This window comes from Strix uralensis, chromosome 2, assembly GCF_047716275.1.
Source record: "Strix uralensis isolate ZFMK-TIS-50842 chromosome 2, bStrUra1, whole genome shotgun sequence".
Lineage (NCBI taxonomy): Eukaryota > Metazoa > Chordata > Aves > Strigiformes > Strigidae > Strix > Strix uralensis.
This window is the reverse complement of record NC_133973.1, coordinates 103,719,596-103,743,596: the sequence shown is the minus strand read 5'-3', so window position 1 is coordinate 103,743,596 and position 24,001 is coordinate 103,719,596. Positions and strand designations below refer to the sequence as shown.

Below are 24,001 nucleotides of genomic sequence, written 5' to 3'. Positions count from 1 at the left end.
CACCCACCCCCAATTTTCCCTTCCCTAAAAGCTGCCATCGATGCATCACACAAAGCTACTACAGGCTTAGCAAGCTTATTAGCCCTTCAGGGTGATGTTCTTAGACCAACAGAAGACCTGTCTAGGTGGTTGGTAACCACTGTTCTGCAAAAACACACAGAATCTCTCTGAATCTTCCTAGCTGTTGAGAGAAAAACAAGAGGGCTTTCAATATAAATATAGATTCAAAGAACTGGAAACAAATCTTCAACCAGGCTTCAGTTGGAACTATTCGTACTATCTTCTAGGGCTGCATTTTGACTTTCACAAACACATTAGGTCTTATAAACAGACTGGATGTACATAAGCAATGAAACAGGAAAAGAAACAGCTGTTCCACTTACAATCAGTAATTAGGTTCCCTTGATATAATGTGGCAGTCTTAAAAATAGTCAACATTTGTTTTGTATTGTTGATATACTCAGCAGAGTTCAAACTGCTGAAGTCTTGAGGCTACAAAAATAGTTTCTGGAAATACAGTTTATGTTTACATAATTTTGCATTTATATAGGCAGGTCAGAAATTTTCTTCATTTATTGAAGTTTTGAACTCAAAGTATGACTACAGTATTCTGAAAATATGAAGTTGGAGTGCCTAAAATACAAAAATCCAAACAAAATGCTGGAGTTTCTAAAGTTATGAACTCTTATTTGAAATCCAAAAATTGTTGAGTATTTTCACTGTTTGGTGTTTCTAAGAACAAGGTCACTTCATTAACAAGTATCTGAAAAGAATTTGAAAGACAATTTGTTTTTAAAATCTTGTCTTAAATGTTTCATGGTAATAGTCAGACATTGATAATTTTGTGTTACTTTTTGCATTAAAGGGTTATTGATAGAAATTAAATAGAAGTACTGATTACATTCTTATATAGTTGGGCCATTGTTTTTCAGTAAGCATTGTTTACTGTTATGTCTCATTTAGATAAAGTACAATGCTTACATAAAAATAATTAAAAGGTGTATCATTTAAAGCTATTTCAATAGATGGTAAAGCATCATGCCCTTTAGGCACCTGAAATCTCCAAAATGAAATCTTTTTTCATTTATCCATGATTATCAGCAAAACCATTTATTTCTGTATTCATTCCACTTAATGTTCTCTTGCTGTAGAATGTTGCCTAAAATGTTTTATGCTATGTAAAGATTATACTCAGAATGTTATTGTTTTCAGAAGTCCCAGGACATAAGCAAACCTGTTCAGTGCATAAAAATGTAGTTGGGCAAAGATTACAAAAGCATTGGCTTGTAATTAATGATAATATGTATCTGAACCTTGAGATTGAATCACAACATTTTTGGCAATTCTTGTGTAGTCTTGATCTAGACAATACCACCATGCAAAATGACATCCCAAAGCTGAGGATAGTCTCATGTTATTTCAGTACCAAGATTGTCCAAAGTAGTGATCTGGTTGATCAGAAAAACCCCAAATTGTTATAACCTGAGATTTCTTTGGGGCTTATTTTGTCAAGTTTTTTGGTATCCGTGTTGTTTGATGTATGTGTGGAACCTGCAGTAGATGCATCATCTCTTATGTGCATGAGATAAGTTTCTGAAATCGCAGTGTTGTGTGTTTGTGGCTATACATAAAGGCCTAATGAGTTAAGTAGTTGCAACTCTTGATTTCCTGTGGACTCTTCTCTCTCATTTTCAGTATAGCAAGCCTTCCTCATAAACATTCAGGTACTTAGTTGGAAATTAAATCATATTTTCATCTAAGTGAATAGTTAACAAAAAAAAAAAAAAAAAAAGAGTCTTCTTTCCATTTTCCCATCTTTCTGCTGTAATCCTAAAGCAGGGTCACAGTCTCCTGGTAGATCCCAGATCTTACAGCTCAAGGCCTGCCTGTTCTACAGTACTCTGCTTCTTCAACGATGGTTATTGCTTACATCACTTTGGCCTATGACAGAGGCCCACTCTACATAGGTGTTCTGTATAGTGTGTGTTTTCCTCAGAAACTTAAAACTCTGAAATGTTTGGCTCAGGTTCTGTCTGCTATAAGAGCTCATGTGGGTTTCTTAAATGATCCAGATTCAGCCAATATAATGTTAAGATCACATACTGTAGGACTGAGCAGAGGAAAGATACAGCAAATACAAATTGAGTGGGCACTAACCTTGCTACTACCAGCTGTTTAAAAATAGATAAAGTATTTGGCATTGATAGTTCAGCTACCAGAAGTTTCATCTGTTTCAGGCAGTAAAATTACACCTATACTCACCCATGAGCACGTGCATGTGCTGCGTAAAACCTGAATAATAAAACACCTCCATCATCCCAGCTGCTTAGTCTCAAGACTGATGGGCAACATTCAGCTTAAATCATGTAGGTGGGCAGTCCAAAGGAAGTGTGTAAGAGAGACGCTGACACCTGCTCAGGGCAGGTTTCTACCTGGTCAACAGCTCAAAACATTTTGACAGCCCATGTCACTGAAGACCATTCACATAGTGTCTATCAATAATAGTCCACCTATTGGGGACATACCTTTATTTGGACAATTCCTCAATATAAAACCAAGCCCTTCCAGAGACAAGAAGTAGCATGGAAATGTTCTCTCCCTTTTTTTTTCCCCTCTTTGCTTTTGTGACTTGACCTGATCTGTCTATTTTCTAGCAAAAAGCCAACTGAACGGTGAAGTCACATTAGAATTCACAGAATCACAAAACTGAGATGGTGGAATGAATCTAGAAAAACACATGAATGAGAAAAAAAATCTTTGCTTCTCACCAGTGGTTTGAACAACAAATGCACAAGGGGCAGTTCTGCAGTAAGTGTGTAGAAATTCATGGAGTACTGGCCCAGATTCATTCTGTTCAAAGAGGTCCTAGAGGTGGACAACTCAGCATGACTTGGATATATTTTTGATATGTTTCAGGCTTTGGCATTAAAAGGAGACATGAATAAAATGTACGTAAGAATAGGGAAGGCTTTAGGTTAAGGTTTTGGGAAACTTCATTCAAGATCTTCTGCCCTGGGGAACTGACTGAGAGAATAGTTTTCTGTCAAAAATGAATGCTTTTATCTTAAATTGCAGTTCCTTTTCCCAGTAGTGCTAGAGGCATGTTCTTTTGGTTTGTGCTGTGACTAATTAACATTTTACTGATACAGTTTTTCACAATGCATGAACCATTGTAACTAGCTAAATGGAGAAGTGAAAAAAAATTACTTAATCGATCCTTAACCGTTTCCATTTGGACACCCCTAAACATTTAAATATTTAATTATTGCAACATCTGGAGCCATTAAGCATTATCATTGCTTTCCAGAGGAGGGACCTGAGACATAAGGAGGCAGGTCACTTGTTCAGGTTCATGCTGTGTGTCTACACTGCAGTGTCAGAGGTGGGATAAATGCAGTACATGCCCATAAGGAGATAGAAACATACTTTGTACCTGTGTTGCCAAGCTGAGTAGCTTGAGTGTCCTTGAATGCTGCAGTCAGTATGAATGTACCTTAAATTGGGCAAAAAATTGCATATAAGTGCAGTGCAGCCACCTAAGAAAACAAATGTCAACTCTAGATAGCTCGGGGTTGAAACATGCTTAGCTACGATGAGTATAGACATATTCAGCAAATCTCAAGAAATGCAATAAATAGATATTTTTCTCTGATTTAAATGGCTGTCTTCACGGTCTTACAGCTGCACTCAAAAATTATAACAGAACACATAAGTTGTTCTATGTCCTGTGAATAGCTGGAAGACAGGAACATATGGTTCATGTCAGTAATGTAAAAGAGCAATGTATATGTGTTCATCACCAATAGCTAAAAAAATTAAGTGTGGTTTTTTTCATGTGTTTTAACTGCTCAAATCATACATGATGCAAGGGCTTTTTGCCAAAACCAGCATTTTGATGAGTTAAGCAGCACTCAGCAGTAGTTCCCAACATTCAGACTTCTGCAATCCATCGGTTAACCTTTAGATCTGTTGAGGGCAAAGGCAAACGCTAAGCAGCTATTATGGGATGCCAGGTCCATCATTAGAAATATATTTAAAATGTGTTCCTATCCTACCTAAACTTCAGATAATGCCTGTGTTGAACTGGAGTCAAATTTGAGTACATTTTTGAAGTAATCATAACACCAAAAATGTCAGATTTATTGTTGAAGCTAGAAGAAACACATTCATGTTAAATTAGGTGGGGGTATTGTGCATATGTAGTTTTGTGTGTGTGTGTGTGTGTGTGTATTTACACACATATATATTTATGTATAGGCACACATGCATACACACGTTGGTGCACACACAGTTCAGGTTTTTGCCCAGACATCATACCTGGATGTTGACTCTCTTGAATTAGAATTACCTCAGGAGATCGTCGTAACTTTGCAGGTACGCAGTCCCTCCAGGACTGCATTTCAGAATGAACAGGAATTGGAAGTGGATTTTCAGAAGAGATTTTAGAGCAATTTAGGAAAAAGATCTTGGGATCCCTGTGTTACAGACATACTTAGCCATGAGTAATGCAACAGTACTCTCTCATTTTGTCAGGTCCTTGTCTGTAGTCAGCCAGGTAACAGACCTGTTGGCACGAGTCCTGCTCCTTGTCTGGCTTTTGCACCCAAGGTGTTATTTTAGCTGGTGTGTGCCTGATAACAGAGCTAGAATATAGCTGAGACAGCTCCCCAGCTTTGGAAAATGAGAAACTTTCCATGGATGTATTCACAGCCTCCTTCTCCCAGATGCATTTTGATCTCAGAATGGAGGAGGGTGGATACAGTTGGACTGGCCTCCAATTGCAACAGCAAGAGGTTCAGAGCAATCATCATTAAATATGTGGAGATCGATCGTCAGGAATGCAGGATGATACAGTATACAAAAGACTGTCTAGTAAAATCTACAGAGACATTTTTAAAAAAAGAGGGGGGAAAAAAGGTCATAGTTATTAACAATTTTTACAGTTTGACTTCTTCATTGTATGGCCAGAACAAGGGCAAGGAGAATGTGGCTGATAGGTAGTAGTGCTTTCAGTCCTGAATTAATTACAGTTGAGTTTTTGGAAGGACTCTGATTAGTTTCTTTCATTCCATCATAGTGCTATTACAGAACAAAAGAAATATTGTGTAGCTGCCTTTGAGTTTTCATAATATGATGTGGGTGCTTTCCTTAGAGGGTTTTGAGAATCACCTGTACAGTTGTGGAAATAAAACATTAGTAACAAAAAGATTGCTCTCATTTGTATGAAGTGAATGTCTGTTTTCCTTTACAGCAGTCATGCCTTGGTTTATTAATGGATAAACCCTTTGAAAACATGCCTCAAGTAACTTGTAGGATATCGTTGATCAAACTGTCTTATTAAAATCTTAGTTTGTTTACAGAGGGTCACCTTTTCTTTGTTACAATTTTTCTCTAAAACTATGCTCACTAAACACCACACAGCCTTCCAAGAGCCTTGGTGGAGTGTCAGGAGATAAAGGTTTACCTCCCAGAGAAGGATAGACATGCTCAACTATACCCTTTGCCCTGTTTCTTTTTAAGACTGTATTAGATCAAAAAAAAAGAAGTAGGTATATTGTACTTAATAAATAAGGCTTAGATTTACAGGCAAAAGCAGTTCAGTTTAATATCTTTAAACAATGGTTGCATGTACTTGGATGCAAGCAGCTCAGGCAGGTTGCTGTGGCTGTGCTTGGAAATATTGAAGAGTAACAGCAAGGAGGAGGAGTAGGGTCCAACTCCAGACCTATAGGCATTTCGGTGTCTACTTCTGAGATAAGCGTGTGAGCTCCATTGTGACCAAGAAAACCTGAAGAGCTCACCTTGAAGGAGACACTGCATGGCTCTTCAGACACAACCACCTGTAGTGGCATCTCAGACACCTGACTTACCTGGGAGATCCCTACCTTTAGCTGCCTACAGTCTGGATCCAAACCCCATCCTCAACGTGCAAAGCAGTATTTAAGATTTTAAGGAAATGGATTCTTAGAAATGGAAAGGGGTTTCCTTTATGCCTCTTTCTGTTAGTTGGGCTGAGACCAGAAAATCCATAGTTGTTTGATTCTCCACCATCTTTGGGTGACGATCATCTTACTCCCTTCCTTAAATAGTCTTGTTTATTCTATTTGTATTCCACTCAACTAATCACACAGAACTCTACATGAATTATTCAACCTTTTAGTGAATTAATACTTTGTTTTTATTGAATGCATTCTTTTTTCCTTTTGATTTTCTGAAGCTGCAGTTTGTACTTGAAAGTTTAGGTTAATACAAGTTCATCTGATGAAATTCGTTTTTTAGGTTGGATATTTATCTGAAGAATAACTGATTCAGGAGTTTCAGTGATCCCAACTTGTTTATATTTACTGCTCAGGATCTACTTTACACTGATGATTTTTAATTTTTTTTTTCCTTTTTTAAAAGTGACATTTTACTTTATAACACTTTCACAAAACTCCAGCCTTTTCCTGATGTTAAGACTGAACTGGGCAAAGCTGCAGTTCTTGATTCGAGATAAAAGCATGACCTATAGCAAGAGTGTCTAGTCCTCCCCACCACCACTCCCAGTTCTGTATTTTCGATTTTAGACCAAGCAGTTTTTTATGACCACGTGAGGGCATCGGTGAGCTAATAACAGTGATTTTTCTTATCTTTTAAATACTGGTGGTGCAAACCCCATAAATTATGAAAAATATATGCAGTGGAGAGTTTTTGTAAGTTTGGAATAACTATCTGATGGCATTCTGCAGTCCTGCATGGAATCCTGAAAAACCTGAAATACTGCAGATTACAGTTATCTAGTCAATAAGTGGATTACAAGGTATAGTTTGGGAACGTTTGCAGTTCTGAGATCCATGAGCCCTGAATACAGTTTAGGTCTGTGACCTTTTCCTGGACTTCATGATTCATTTTAGCAAAGTGAGGAATAGCAGGCGTATACCCCCTCTTGAATCAAAGCACCTGAGTATGGGGATGCGTAAGACTAGAAAGCCACAAACCCACAGAGCTCAAGAAATTCATATCTCTAAAAGTCTCCACTGGATAAAGCAACTCAGATAAAGATCCTTGGTTCTCTATCAGGTATTTTTTCCTCATATAAATGTCCTCAGCTGAAATGAGACCCTTGTTGGAAGCACTATGCAAACATGTCTGAAATACATTCCTAAAGATATTCCAGTCTAATTAGAGCAGACAAAGAGCAGGAGTGGAAATAACCTTCATTTTCTGTTAGAGCACGGTGATCCAGCACAAAGTTCCTCTTTCTTCCTTTGACCTTCCTGTGAAAGCCCACAGTTCTCATGGGAGAAAATATAATAACCTCAAGATGCCGTCTTTCAGATCTCAAAAACTCTGCAGCAGTGCACATTGCTGACTTAAAGGCTGGAGCTCCTAACAGGGGTGAAATCTTGCTGTCCCAGTGAGACAAATGCATACTAATAATTCTGCCCTTATGGAAGTTGTTCCCTGATTAGCGAAAGGACAAATGTAATGAAAATTTAAATCATCTGATCTGTTACAGTAGTGCTAAATATAGGAGGCTTTCCTTTAGAAAACAAAACAGCGTAGTTGATCTTTAATAACTTATGCTTAAGGACAGATTTGACAAGGTCCTCGGTCTACAGAAAATAAGGTTTTTCTGCTTCCACATGTGATTTTTTTTCAACTTTCTTTTGACTGTGCAATGTCCCTGTGGTTTTCTATTGAGACTATTCTAAATTGTCATGATTTGTTCACTTATCCCATCTTCCTATCTGTTGATTATTCAGGGAACTCCAGAAGAAACCAAATTCAGTGTTTTCTGAGTTCATTGCTGTTAGAAGGTGTGTAGTAGTCATGATAAATAACCAAGCTAGACATTGTCTGTCTGCTCTGATAATATTTTGAGGTAGATTAACATACTAAAAAGGTGATGACCTCACCTTTTTTAGTTGAAAAGAATTAATTAGGCAATTTTTAATAACGACAGAGGAAATTGGACTTTACACAGGTGTTAACATAGCAGAGGGTCTGTTAGACAGAAGCGACTGTGTGATATTCTCTCATTACTTCACTTAGTTTGTCCAGCTTTTAAGCCACAGAGTGCATGCTCATGGACAAAAGACTCTGATGCATCTACTGCTGCAGCAGAGTTTCTGAGTTGGTTCTTATAGTGACAGCATTTAAAAAACAGCATTTCAAAAGAAGACCCACAGCAGTGATGACTGCATTTTGTATAGTAGTTTCAGTTATTTTAGCTGGTGTATTAAAAACTTCATTTGCAAAGCAGATACCTGTTTTTATGTGTTTCACTCCAAATCTCCACCTCTTTCCCCACCCAGATTCACTTCTCTAAAATTCCATTAAAGCTATGATGCTTTGAACAGTTTTGCTATTTGAGGCAGGAGTTTAATGCCTGTGTGAATTTCAAAAGCTGCTTTTAGAGAGAAATGTTCACAGGAGTCCGATAATGCATGAAGCTTCATTAGTTCGTTTTCAATTCTTGCAGTTTTACAGACAAGATAGAAAATCAAAGTGAGGCCAAATGAATGAAGAAAACCTATTAAATGTTTTATACTGCAGTGCGACTAATGTTTTTTTCATTTCAGGTTACAATTGAGGAAACAATGTATTTCATACATTATTATTGTCTTATCTAATACCGAATATTCCTTTCTGTGGAAAAATTACTTGTGGGGTCAGTTTTGTGCTGTTGTGAATAGAAATTGTGCTATTACTTTTTAACACATAGCAAAAAGCTGTACATGATACGGTTCAAGTAAAAGTAATAGAAGCTATTAGATTTTTTTGCCTATTTTTGCCTTTCACTGGTGTAAGTAGATTATAAAATGTTTTATTTCTGTCTTTGGTAGAATCAGTTTTACAATAGAATGTAAAGCCACCATGGAACAGGCAGATTAGCCTTTGATTTGCCTGATGTGGAACTTTTATAAACTCTTTGAGAAAATAATGTGTATATTCATGCTGCTGATAAAGAATGTGTTGGAGGAAAGGATGTTCTTGTGACCTGTTAAATGCAGCCTAGGGTAATACTGAGGTTTTAAGGTTGTTGGCAGGAGGGGAGGGGGAGTAAAAGAAAACAAAGATTTTGTTTCAGGAAAAAATCAGGTTTTTATACATCCGCTGAAATACATTCTGCATTCCATGGAACATGTTTCCTAATCCTTTGTGCCACTGTGGAATGGATTACTTAATGCCTTTTTCACATTGAGAATAGTCATGTTTTGTTACAGCCAAAGTCAATCTTCTTTCATAATAATGTATGGTTATCATAAAATATTTTTCACTGATTTTGATGAAGAAATTAACATCTCTCAAATCACTTGCAGGAGAAAAGTCTAAGGTGTTTTAATTTCTTTTCCTGCAATGTTCTTCTAATACATGCCCAATCTTTGTCCACATTGCTAATGAAGCAAGCAAGCTATTTAAGAAAACATCAATATTTAAACTTCATAGTATTTGTAGTGGTTTTATATTAATGTAATTCATATTTTTCAACAATAATTTAATGCATTGTATGGAAAGTAACCCATATTCTTCACTGACTATAAACTGCCCTGTTTAATATATCGTTTATTAATGAAAAGGCAGAATAGCAGATTAATTCTTTCCCTCCATGCCCCAGGTATGTTAGGATAAGAGCGCATATTTTCTAATTTGCCTTTTAGCAGGGTTCTTTGCTTTATGATAAAAAGAGTAAATAAAGAATGGGATCTTGCCAGCCTAGATCCTGGCTACATCTGCCTACTTTCTAGGACTGTCTAATCATGCAAATAATTAATCTATTGCACAACTCCTTACTTTACATTAAACTAAGCACCTAAATCATGCAAATTGTATACTACCTCAAATCTTAGTGTACACATTCTTTTTCCTGTTTTTGTCTAATCAGCAGTAAGAAACACCAAACAATGCAGTATTATTACTAATACTAGAATAAGTGAAAATAGTTGTGAAAATAATTATTGTTTGGGCACCTTAGTGTTTTTCTTTTCAAAAATCTTCTTACATAAATATTCTCCACAGCTGTAAATATTGCAGCTGTGACCCTGTTTGCTTGTATTTTGTAAAATGATGTTTTGCCCAATTGTATGTGTTTATTAAGTTGAGACAAATGAAATCATGTTGGTTTCAGTTTTAGTAAATGTGTTGTATGTGCAATGATCCACTGAATGCTTAAAAGGGCTTAGTAGAAAGGCTGGTACATGTTTGTCACTGCATACAACATGGAGGAATTCCATTTATTTCTGTTACGGAGATGTAAAATCATATAAGGAATGTCCAGCTCTCTTTAAACATACCTGATAGGATAAGAAAAATTTTATTTGGGGAGGTTTGGGGAATGGAAATGTAGTCCATTTCTTAAAGTACAAATTGCATCCCTTTACACCTGCAGGCTGTTAGCCTGGAATTAGAGAATTTTTTCTGGGTTTTCCCCCCTTTTTAAGTTGTATCTGGATTATTAAAATAAACATTGTGTTTTGCGTAAGAGGACTAGATATGAGTTAGTCCTGGCACAGCCAGACATATTAAAACTAAGAGGTGAAAAGTCTGTTCCCCTGTACATGAGGCAGCTCTCCCCCATTGGAAACAAGTTTCTTCGCTAGTCCTCAGGCAGAAACTTGCTTTTGTTGCTGTGAGCAAAGGAAAGGAGCTTTTCTGGCAAGCACTCCTGAATGGGAGGCTCTGACACATCCTGTGCCCTTCAGGAATTCTAATGAAGTTAACCACATCGGAATACAAAAGTAAGCTGCTGTATTAAAAGACCATCTACGCTCTAGCCAGCTTGCTGTGTTGAACAGAAGCCTGTCCTGTACAGGCTAGGATGACAACAATATCTAAGACTGAAAAAACAACCTACAACAGAGACACATCCCCAGCTGTTTCAAGGAAAAAACTCTTTCTCATTTTCCTGGAAGTCATCACTCATTTATTACTTTTCTGTTCAAAGCTAGAAATATTTTCAACCTTATCCGACTTCTTCTTACAAAGTTTAAAAGATATTTCCTAACCTGTAACCGCATGTTCTTTTTCTGCTAGCGGTTAAGTCTAAGTACATGTTCCGTCCCTTGTTTTAGAGATTCAGCTTTTTACAAGACTCTAATGGAGGTATGGGCATCTAAGACAGTAAGAGCTGTTGGTTAGATCTCCTGCTGAAACTCCTAAGAGTAAAGAGAATTTCAAGTAGGAAAAAACAGGTGGAGATGAGATTCCCTCCCTCTTTCCCTGTCTCCACAATAAAGATAAATCCTGGAATTTTAGTCTTTACTTTATTGTAACAGACTTGAACAACGAGGAGCTGATGTATGTATGGGCTTAAAAAGCTTTGGTGAAGAGGTGGCAGTGTTGAAGGTCATGAATACTCTGACACATGTATGATTGAGTAATAGATATACTGAAATGTTCATTTCAGATGACTTTGCTAAGTGTCTTTTACTGATTAAATTGAATACTATTATAAACATGTTAATAATAGAGATATTAATATCTATTCAGTCTAGATGTACCTTGAATAGTTCTTTAAAAGCTTCTCATAAAAAGTCACCTAACTTAATGATTTTATTGCCATCAGACATATAAATGTGACATACTGAAGACTGTCTGTTGTTTCTTTTATTTTATTTATTTGCTTGGCACAAGTAAATTGGGTGCAACCAGCACTTGTTAAGATACAGAAATACACAGTTGTGCTACTTGGGACTCCTTTGAGGTGGTGAAGCTTCTTTTTAAAGACATTTTTTTCTTCTCAGTTGTATTTGCAATGTATAATTAAGATTACTGGGTGCTAAAATATTGTTAAGCTCACTTGTACGAAATCAGCTGAAGCTAAATTTGATAATGCTTTTGGTCAGTTTTACTCATAGTCAGAGAGATTTGTTTGAAATATATTAGAAGAAAATGAATTCTGAGCTCAAAAGGGAAGTACCATAGTTGTGAAAACAGCTCATATATTAGAATGAAATACTGATATAAGTGTGGGACATAAATCATATTAATGATAGTGTACAGCAGCCCTCTCCATAGTTCACACACTTTTGTTAATGGTTATTTCAAGCTCATTTCTTCCCATAGTTGTGACAGTGTCTTGTAAAGACAATGCACAGTGTATCTGGGTCAGCTGTGTGATCCTCAACAAATTCAGCTGCTGTCTTTTACTGAGGGATGATAAAAGTATTAAAATGTATTGTATGCCAGTCCTTTCTTACTCTCCAGGGGTTAATTTTACAAAATTAGATGATTTCGCATCAGAATTCAATAGAATTCCATTCCATGGTCACTTAAGTGGCATGACTATGGTTCTAGACCCACTTCCATAGTTGAGATTTGGTTAGTACACAATATAAACTTCCCTTACCATAGTTTGCCTGACCAGCTGAAGTCTAGACAAAACTACCAGCCTTTGACTCATCTTCAGACCAGCCCCTAGTGCAGGTTGGTATGCATTTAATAGCTGTTTGGCATAAATATGACACAGATGTGAAACAGCTGGTTTCATTGTGCTGTTGAGTGCATTAAATCATGTAACTGTCTTCTCTGAGCCTCTTTATCTTCTTCGCATGACTATATGAAGGATGATAAGATCACTTAGTTTCCAAACTGAATGTGTTTGTGTCAGTTTCCCTTATTCAGTTCACTCATAGAATCCCAGTGTTGTCAGGAAGAAAGAAATGAAGTATAGCCATGTAAAACTGTTTTGGCATTTATTCATATATGTTGGAAGGAACTGATACAGAGCAAGTTGTTCAGATACTGTGTATCTCATTGAATGTCAAATGAGTGTTTAGTTCTATTCCTGCCTGACTGCCCTTGCTGTCAGGAGTGAATGGATGTGTAAGAGGCAGGACCAGAAAATTAAGTCAAAGCTTTAACAAGTTTTGGTATTTGCTGTTGTTTCTTCATTTCCTTTTTTCTCAAGCACATCTTTCATTCCATTGACCCTTCAGAAAAGCACATTCCTTTAGCAGCTTTCTGACCTGCAGTCTTCATATTCTCACATAAAATTTTTGTTTGTTTGCTTCGTTGACTTTGGAAGACCTACAGAGCCTCCATCCACAGTCCTTTCAAATGCACATGTTACCCATTGGTGCCTGAGAATATAATATAGTCAAAGAAAAGAAGAGAACAAAAAGATTTTGAACCAGGGACTAAGATCATTGATGATTACTGAGAATTTGGACTTTATAGAGAACAAAATAAGAATCGCATGTACCCCAGGAGAGGATGGCAGTTGTACTTCTTGTGTAGTGAACACTTTGAAGAAGAACCTGCCCAAACAGGCAGTGGAAAAGTGCATTCATGCTCTGATGATGAATCACCAATATATATATAAACAAGTTTAGATAATGCACAATTGAAATATGTGTGCTGTGAGTGTTTTGGAAATGGTGGTTATTTTGAAAATCAAATGGAAATCTCAGAAGGAAAATTTCACAGATTTTCCAGCTATCCTCCTCTGAACCATACCTCATAGCTGAAACTCAAGGCTACTAGACTGATTCTTAAGCTATGATAGGATTATGCCACTTGTCTCTTTTTCCTCTCTCTCAAGCAATCTTTTTCAGATTTGATTTTAATAGAAATCAAATGTTGGATGTTTTCCTGTCCTTTTAAGAACAAAAAGTCACAAATTGTTATAAAATAAAAGATTTCTATTTACCACATGCTGTTTCAAAGTTACAAATACCTCCTTTAATCAGATCAACACTACTGTAAAATAGGTTTATATGAAAACCTTGTCTAGTGCATATGTACTAGAAGTATTATTTTTGAACAACTTACGTGTGATAAATATATGTAACAAAGCTCTTTTGTCTACAGAACTTTTCACTTAAAATTTAAACAATGCTTGTAATTTCAAAATATTTAGTGAAATTTTTCAATGGAAAAACTTGACAAAAATAGAATATGGCATTTGCGTCACCGATTATGGTTATGTTTGCCCCACAGAGCTTCCTTTTGCAGAATTCTGAGTAATTGTCTGTGAAGAACCCAGAAGGATGAACATATAAAAAATCTTCCATCATTTTATTGTTTCTCTTTACAGAATATTTTGTTTTGATTCATGAGGCTGACACTACCATTTTGGTTTTATGATTTTATTTTAAACTAAGTTCAGCAATTTTTGTTGCCCTGTGTTTCTGATAGTTTTGAAATCTACCAGTTATGAAGAAAAACCCTGTTTATTTTGGAGGAAATCTCTTAAACCAAAAAGGTATATAACCCTAAGGGTAACATGCTGTTGTGGTTAAGTGTCTTTCTTCCTATACAAATGTTAAATTAATGTAATTTATCAGATTAGATCTTGATTTTACACTAATGACATGGTTCACAGAAGATGTCTTGTACCTCTTTGAACTAATATAAATTCTATAAAGAGAAAGAAAATGATATTTTGAACAGCTGCCAAGACACTGTTGTTAGAGCACATGTTTTCAGTTCAAAAACGTGTATGGAATTCATGTCAGCATGAAGTTGAGTCTGCAAGACAGTGAATTCAAGGATTAAACTGCTCTCTAGTCCCAGTGAAAACCCTGATAGTGCCAGGGAACTTCTAAGAAGGCAATAAATTGTAGTTATGGGGGCACATAAGTTCATCAGAGAATTAAATGTATTATGGTAGATGAGAAGAAAGTTAATTTGTAGAGGTTAAAGACATCAACTTTACATATCTGTCACTAAGTTTCATTAAAAAAATAAAGTGGCATTAAATTATAGAAAATTAGAAACTGAAGGGCAGTTTACACATGAATCATTGATTCACTACATGACTCAGAGTTGGTAATGGGAGGGAGTATTTTTACCTCCAGTCACCCACTTAAATTGAGCCCCAGCCTGAGGTGACTCAGGCCTGACCATCTGACAGCTGTTCAGCTGTGCAGTGAGTAGATGGGGAAGGTGCAGTCAGCAGACAGGTGTAGAAAACCCACTGCTGTAGACTTTTGTGGTCATGATAGGGAAGTTAAGGATTGCGTGAGCATGTCATTTGAACTAGCCATTTACTGATGAATCTCAGAGAGGAGCGTGTCATTTCTTTAGTCCCTGTTCATGAAAGGAAGATCAATCTTCCCATCAATAAAGAATGCAGAGCTTTAGTTTTGTGTTCATGAAATTTGTAAATGGATGTACAGTACTATGGTTATACAGTACTATGAGAAGCATTCAAACTGCAGATGATCCTGTCTGCAGGGGGATTTAGAATTATGTTAGCCATTATCTGTAAGCACTTTTCTGGTGTGTATAAGGTCTGAATGCACTGAGCAGTTCGGATGTGGCAGTAATCTTAGATCTGGTGTGGGTCTAACGTGCCACTCAGGAGCCCTGTTTTACTCTGCTTTATCCTGTTTTCCTCATCAGGTGGGATGTTGCATTTATTGAATGGTCCTACAGCTCTTCAGCAGACCTAATATGCTATTAATAGGTTGTTAGAGCAGCTTTCCTTGCTATGAGAGGTGTACAGCTCTATTTTTTATTTTACAGATAACCATTCAGAGGGACAGTGGTTTGGATGTCAGTTCCCCCAAACATGGAAAAGTGGATCCAGACAACATGCCACATGTCGGTGGAAATACTTGGGCTGGTGGAACAGGTTTTTCATTCTGTTTTTTTAATGCATCATTGACAGATGTCTAAGGGAGATGCTGTGCTAGTCAAAAATGGATTTATACAAGGCCACTGTTACAGAGGCTCTCAAATAAACAACCAACCACCAAAAATTAAAAATTTATTATTAACAGAATTAACTAGCTTTCCGTAAATTAAAGGTTCGAATGTCTGTGAGAGGAGAACAGAACAACTTCCTAGGGTTTAACGGCAACCCAAAACACATAACAAAGCACAACTCCTTAGGGTTTAGGCAACCCAAAACACAGAACAAAGCCCCACTCCCTAGGGTTTAACGGCAACCCAAAACGCTCTATCACTCACCTGACAAGTGAGGGCTCTCAACCTCAAGGAACTGCTCAGGGCAGCATCCCGACCCAAGCCACCTCAAGGAGTTTCCTTGGGCATCACCCCAAGCCAAGGGGAGAGTTCTCAACCACAGCATGCTGCTCCAGGGGATGAGCTCAAAATGGCTCCCCAGGGGACTCCATTTATGCCCAGGCCCAATCTGACCTGTAGTCAACAGCAGCTCCCATTGGCCAAAGGCCCCAATTACCACGAAGCCCTGACAACAAAGGCAGCCAGGAGCTGCTACACTTCAGCAGCCAAGAAGCTCTGTTTTCATTGGGTGGGTGCACCTGCCACAGCCACCTTCTGCTTAGAGCTATTTTAGCCAATACAAGGTTGCTTTATTGCCAGTGAAAAGTATTTGAATTGTCTACCTTAAACTGTGTATAGCGGATCTCTACTTCAATTACATTTTGTTGTATCTTTTCATTGGCCATATAGAGGACCAGAAGCTTGCAGCCACAGAAACTGGGCTGAGTCATTTGCCATTCTCTTAGATGTCTCTGTAGCTGCAGCAATTTAGATCGTGTAGGCAAGAGGCACACAGAATAGGCAAAGTGCCTTCTAATTCTAAAAGGGCATGACAGTGATCACTAGATAAAGTGCTTTGGGAACAGTGTAAATCAGCAAGTTCTAGGGAGAAGACAGAGTCTGAATTAATGACTTTAAGGACTAGGAGCTTCAAGGAGATGTACAAGACTTACGTGATCTATAGTCCCCTTTGTACAAGATGGAAACCATTATGAATCTGGTCTCCAGGAACCAGAAGCACAAGTATTCCATTGGAGTTCTTCTTTACCATGATAGCTGCTTGTTTTTGAAAATCTTTGGCAATAAAAATTTCTACTGGGAATTGTTGGCAACATTTTTGGAACATCTGTAGATATGACAGTGGAAGCTTTAAAGAAAATGTGTTCTTATGTGTTATCAAATGCATATTCTTAATTTTTTATCTCAATCATGTTAGGTGGGAGAGACACTGCTGGGTTAGGTGGCAAAGGTGGACCGTATCGACTGGATGCTGGCCACAGGGTTTACCAAATATCTCAAGCTGAAAAGGATGCTGTTCCTGAGGAGGTTAAGAGAGCTGCTCGAGAGATGGGTGAAAAGGCCTTTAAACAGAGGTAATGTGAAAGTCCTTATTTTCCCTTCCTTTTCCCAGAAGAATTTGAAAAAGATGCCTGAAAAGAATTTTCTTTCTCAGCTACATTTATCAACAGTGTTCATTATCATTTAACAAAGTTTACCAGCACATGTTTAACTATTCTGGACAAGATGTATAGAATGTTTTATTGACTTAAGCCACACTATTAAAATGACTGTGTGATTTGGTAGACTAAAACATAGCTAGGTGGATAAGGAGACTGATGTGAATATTTATCTTTTTAAAAAAGAGATGTACTGTATGAAAATTTCTTTGAATTATGCTGAATCAAGATTGTGTGTTGTTAGGAATTCATCACCTAACAAATGTCTTTCAGAATGAACCATTACGAGCAAATTGCTTCTGTTTGAAAGATCAGTAGCCAAATGATGAGATGATTTGAACTATTAAACCTCAGCAGACACTTTTACCTGAACCACAGATCTTCCCAGCATTAGTGTAATGCATGGTTACTAATCAACTGTTTCCCAGACTGTGCACAGAGGTTCAGATTTCTTCCACCAGCTGAACTCTCAGGTCAACCTCTGGTACTTTGCATTAAAGCAAGCAAAGTCATTCCAAATGAGTTTTGCATTTTAGCTCAGGACATATCGCAGTGTGAGTATCTGGCTGAAAGCAGAGCGTACTAGACACAGATTAAAACATTGGACCAAATAAATCTAGAAGCAGCTTAATCAGCTCACATTTTGTTGCTGTTAACAGAGTAATTCCTAATGGGGGGGGCAAATCTGGATGCTGTGAGGAGCAGGTGAGATTGCCATTTGCTTCAACTGATGTATAATTAGGCTGTTAAGCATAGAGCATACACTGTACGTGAACCACTGTATTAAAGCAGCAATTTACCTATTGCATTCAGGTCAAGTTTCTTTATTAATCATCGGTTTATTACTGAATTACCTGGAGCATTTAACATTGCCATTAGAGCATTAGTGATTAATAAAGACAAGGAAAATGTATAGGTTATGTCAGTGGTTCACAGGAAAAGATCCTGAAAAGAAAAAACCTTTTAATAGTGATCTAATTTACACAAGCAACGTACAGAAATTTAAATTAAAAATAGTCACTTAAGGTTTTGTTTTCAGGGGGAAGGCGGAGCTTGTTTTGTCTTTTTTCCTAGTGCTTTATGGGGGGCAGGTGGGGAGGACTACTTTTAACCCTTTCTGTATCCCCATTCTTCAGAATTGCTTATCAGTTGCTTCATAACAGAAACAATCAATATGTATGGTCTTGGCTACTGTACACCTCTGTGCACATGCACATATACACACATGGCATGCTTGGATGAGTTTCCACCTGCCTGTGTGGTGATTTACAAAATTCTTGCTAGGGGAGATTCCTGGATACTGCTACATGTTGTTGAAACAGTGAAGCTGTGTCCTGTAAAATCTGAGTATCTGTACATGAGTTAACAATTCATGTCCTGCTAAAACCAGTGACCTGGCATCTACCAGCTATAAATGTAGCCTATTCTGAAGCCACACTTGACTTGGGTTTTTATTCTTTACCTCTTGGATAGTTGTGGTAACAGATAAAATTAAGAATAGTGAGGTTGGAGTCGTCAGGCTGAACTAAAAAAGCAAAGGGTACTGCAGATTTCACTGCTTTGTTTATACATGATTATCTGGAAGGGAGAATTTTAATATGAGAGCTATTAATTGCTTTCCTGGCTAAAAAGTACTTCTAGTGGAAAACATTTTAAATTGCCCTGTTTCACTAGAATGAAGTTAGAAACTGCTCTTGAATAGATGCAGTATTTTTCTTGGTATTTTTCTGAACTAGCTTTCACTGTGGATTGATATAGAGTCTAACAAAGGAGAACTACATGTGAGGTTTTTTCTGTTTGAAGCAAAATGTTTTCTTCATTGATGTGAAGATACTGAACTCCATTGCAGGATCCATGAAATAAAGTGCACAGCACTGAAAGTTACTTTGTCCTGTATCTAATGAATAATAGTTGGCTATAATGAATTTTGTCTATGCAAAATTCAAAATAGAAAAAGACATAGTCATATTAAAGACAACAAAGATTTGATGTTTGATTTTAATGTTGTCATTAAAGGGCTAGTCTAAACAGCAAGTTCTCATGTATACTGTATGTTCCAGGCAAGTAACTTGTGATGGTATTAAAAAACTTGTCATTAGAAATATGACTAGTCTATATATACTTTACATTTATAGTTCATTTAAAAATCAGTATTTTCAAAACAGTGTGAGCGAGGTTATGCTGTTAGGAAGTGCTTGTTTGAAATGAGCTGTGTACAGATAGGCCAATAAGTTTTAACTCAGGACTCAACTCAGCCGCATGCTGGATGGTGGGCTGGCCAGATACACCGTTGCTGCCTTGCTACATGATGCTGGGTCATGGAAAATGTCCAACGGTGCACACTCCCAGCATATCCACCTGTCCTCTAGCTTGTTCTTCACTGTTCTTCACATTCACTCTGCAATCACATTCCAATTGTGAGTTTCACCAGTTTGAGAGTATCTGCTTAGCTACGATGTTGAGAATAATGATACAGAACTATAAGTGAGCACATCTTAACTTATAGAAAAAGCATATGGTGCAGATGTTGTACTCTCTGTTAGGCTTCTGGACAGGATAGTGTTTGGTGACATGACTCATTTTGTTGTGGGGGAGTACATTTTTGTTAATGTTCATTTAAAACTTCTTTGTTTCAAGGTTTCATCATTTTATGAAGCACAAAGATAGGTATTTGAGACAGAGTTACTAGTTGTAGGTCTTCAAGGACAGATTTTATAGTGTGTCTTTACTTAACCTTTGTGTTAAAGCATGGATCGTGATATGTTTAAAATACTCAGACGGTGAAGTAATGAATAGGCACTCATGATCCTTTTATGTACAGATGGCAACACCTGAATCAATAAAACCTTTAGAATTTGATCACAGTTTTTAAAATATCTGATTTACTTCCCAAACATTAAAGCAGATTAGGAGAGAGACAAAGGATTAGTAACTAAAGTTTTAATGTGATGCAATCCCTGTAGACATTGGTCATCACCTGCCTTGTCAAAAATTCAAAAAAGCAGCTGCCACTTCTTTGAATTGTCTCTTGTGTGTGGTTATTACAGTCTGAATTTCCCTGTTATCAAGTAAATAAACTTGTAATTTACATACAAAAATGGATGATATGCTTGTTTCTTAAACTGTGCTTAGCTCCCTGTTCCTTGTTTTAGATTGAAAGAGATTCAGATGAGTGAATATGATGCATCAACTTACGAAAGGTTCTCTGGAGCAGTCCGACGCCAAGTTCAGTCACTCCGCATCATTTTAGACAATCTGCAGGTAATCTTAGATTCACTGATAAGGAACATGGTGAGCTCATTACATTAGGCCTCAAATACTATACTGCTAATGTCCTGTTACCATCTGACGATCATACCTTTGAGGGCTAAAAGCAGATTCAGGTTATAATCATCATTAGGAAAAACAGTCTCATATTACTATTTCAAAGGCAGCTTTTAAGTGGGTCCCAGTGCTCATTTCTACAAGTTACAGCATTCCCATACCACAGCTTACAGAGATTAGTTATTCAGGAGCACAATTTTGTGACAGAAAATGCTATACATTATTAAAAGAATATGTGATGGTGTGTAGATCACAGCCTTTGTCTTTACCTCCTGTCCACAAGACTTTTTAGCTTAGAAGTGCAAATGCTATAGACCTTAAAAGAAGCACTCCAGGTCAGAGCTTTACTGCATATACAGTTGAAAACATGAATTTTTCGCAGGTTTGTTTTTAACTCTTGCTAATAAAAATAGGTGTAGCCCAAATCTAAGTGGAAGCTGACCAAAACCACCAGTTTGCCTTTCTTCTAGTAATTGGTCCTGTGATTGTTCCAGGTTTTATTAATACTAGTGTTCATATATGGGGTAAATTAAAAAAAAAGTTAATTGTTTGTAGGACGAATCTGCTGATCTTCAGTGAAAGGAAAATTAATTTTACTCCTTATAAGACATCTCTGATTAAAAATATTTCTGGTGAAGGCTACCAACCACTGGTATACATATATCTTAGTCTATTAGGTAGTCACTGTGCAGTGTCTAATCTGTCTCCTTACTTCAGCAATAAAACAGAAAGATAGAAAGAAATTAGTTTGTACATTGACAGACTCCTCCTGGGTCAAAAAATCCAATCCCCTGGTATTGCAAGTAAGAAAGGTAACACTTTTCTTTGTCTTACTTGCATTTTTAAGCCATTGTGACTACAACAATGCTACTGTAATCACATATATACACAGAGAACCATTAGCCAGTTTTATTATGAATGTATCAAATCAGAGAGATCCTCATATAATGAACATTTAAGATGGTCATGATTAGGTGATTCATGCACCTAATATATGTTTCAGTTCAGGATATAGGCTTCTGCTTGTAAAGAGAGGTTTCAATTGAAAAATTTTAGATATAAATCTCAGTTCTTCTTACATCATTTATATCTAGGTGCTTTCTTTACCGTGTTTCTAGTAGACATGCCATTGGAAGCACATTCTAGGTGTGAAGTGAATAAGTGAATCTTCAGTTTAAAGTCTTTTTTTAGTCTGCCTTGTCTGTTTCTTAGAGCCAAGGGATCACGTTAATCATAATCAAAATACAACATGTTTTAATATAAGGAGACATATCCTGTTGCTTTGTTAAAAAGGTCATTTTAATATCAAGGCAAGATCTTATAAGCCTTATCTTATTTTATGAGACTTTGCTAACTTCCTGGCAAAATCTATAACAGCTAACCATGGAGATAGTAAATGTACTTTATGATGAAAAAGCAAATTCACTGAATTTAGAAAAGGTAGCTCATAGAATAAAAGCAATATTGAAAGCAAGTTTTTAACTATAAATCTTTATACAGATTTTGGTAGGTTTTTTAATTGGAAGATGCAGTAGAAAAATGAAGATAAATGATAAACAGGAGTTACTTAGTTGCAAAATGCTTCCCATTAGTTGGGAAGCTGAGTCCAAGCACATTTCATGTTATTTTTTTAAGAAAAAAAAAAAAAAAAACAAAACCTTGAATTCTTCAGCATGTTAAGTCTTTCAACCCTGATGAAGGACTATGCCTCTGTCTCCCCTTTTTCCTGGATAGTGCTATGTACACCAGTGGTTCTTAGCTAAAACTGCTTCTTTCTGTTATCAGTCAGACATTCCTCATTTCTCAAATAAGAAGTCAATGGCACAGTCGGTTGCAGTAAACTTTGCAGCTGTGTGTTTTTAACTTTGAAAATCCCAAATTACCTTCCCAGTAGAGAACACTTTTGGCTTTTTAGAAACGTTTGAGTTTGCTTCATTTGAAACTTAATGTGTTCACATAATGGAAATATATAGTCCATGTTTATTTAACCTGGATTTTCTTTTCAACATGTGTCCTTTTTTTGTTAGCTTTGTGGGTTTTTTAAAAATATGTTCCTTTGATTAAATTTTACATCCCAAGAATCAGAAGGCTGGGATTCACGTCCAGTTGTTGATGGCTCACAAAAATTAGTAGCAGCAGAAAGAGATGTTTGGAATAGGCTGATCCTTGAAAGTGATACATAAATACAGTCTGAGAATGTAATTTCATTGTTTGGTTTACTTTGCATAACTCTCTGATTTCTGTCAGGTCTTTGAACAACATTAACAAAACATTACGAGTTGTCATTTATCTTCTGTAAAAGTAGCAAAGCCAGAAGTCCAGGAAATACAGTCAATTATGAGCTTTCTTTTCTCCCCTTTTGCTGGCCAAACCCTGAGTAACTCTTGTCTGTCTGAACTCCAGACTCAGAAGCTTACAGTCAGTCACTCAGAAAGGCCTTAGATTTTAGATGACTTACCTTCCAGAAGGCACTTCTCAGGGAATCTGAGGCAACTGTCTCTGTAGCTTCTGAGCATCATTTAGGCACCTACATTTAAACTGGGCAACCCTGAGCCTGAGTCACTGACCCTACTAGAGCTCTGTCTGATTTAGACGGTGTGGGAACTGTCTGGTCATAGCAGCAAGAATAAAACAGTGGCAGTCCTATTATAATAAACATGGCTCAGAGAGCTGACAATGTGAAAACCCTGTGCCCTGTCACTTGTAGTTTTCTGATTTCAGCAGCTAAGGGTTATTATACATTATGCATAATGTTTTCCCAGAAACAAATGGGAGTATTTCATACCATCCTATACCATTATGAGTTACATATTTATATGTGATTACTTCACATACACAACTTTTTCTGTGATATTTACAGACATCACAGTTATATTTTGCAGGTTTTTTTGTAAATATGTGTTCGATATCTTTCAGTGAAAAGAATTCCTGCAGTGGTGTATTGTGGTCAGCCATTGCCATAACCATATGTTATCAGCGTCTAGCACATTTTTCTAATTTCAAAAGTGGCACAATTAATATATATACAATATGTTTTCATCAATATGGTTGCAGTATATTGCAGTAGTAATGAGTTGTATGCCCTTTCCAGTAAAATATCAAAGCAACGTATATATGTAATAGTTCTGTTTTTCTCTTAAAATTATACATGCTTTTAAACTTATGTTGCTTTCAAGCTTATGAAAATTAAATACTGAAAATGCTTTGAAGCTTTTCTGTAATATATACATGCATTGTATAACACATTTAAGGGGATTTTTTTTCAGCTTTTATAGAAGGAAGTAAATTCTTAGGAATTTTGCATGGGAGAGGCAGATGCTAAGTAGTGTAAATAATTTTAGCATTATTTTGGAAAGAGGTTAGGTCAGATTTTGTCAGCATTCTTTCCTATTTTAGGAGAGAATGTCAACTCTGTGTTCCTCCAATAAAATTTCAGCTCAAATACTATCTTTTGTTGCATAAGCTTCAAAAGGTATTAAACGTTTTTTAGCTATGCCCATAGTTAAAAGCAATTTTCTCCTCCCACTGCTGTTCCTTGAACAGCA

General features: G+C 36.8%; 1 protein-coding gene across 1 annotated transcript in view; it reads left to right on the top strand.

The window, feature by feature from the left end:
• VWA8 (von Willebrand factor A domain containing 8) overlaps positions 1-24,001 on the top strand; it is a 203,548-nt gene that overhangs the window by 160,783 nt on the left and 18,764 nt on the right. The window contains exons 38-40 of the mRNA XM_074859582.1: positions 15,454-15,562; positions 16,892-17,048; positions 20,285-20,393. Of these exons, the coding sequence (XP_074715683.1) occupies positions 15,454-15,562; positions 16,892-17,048; positions 20,285-20,393 (375 nt within the window). The remainder of the gene's footprint in view (positions 1-15,453; positions 15,563-16,891; positions 17,049-20,284; positions 20,394-24,001) is intronic.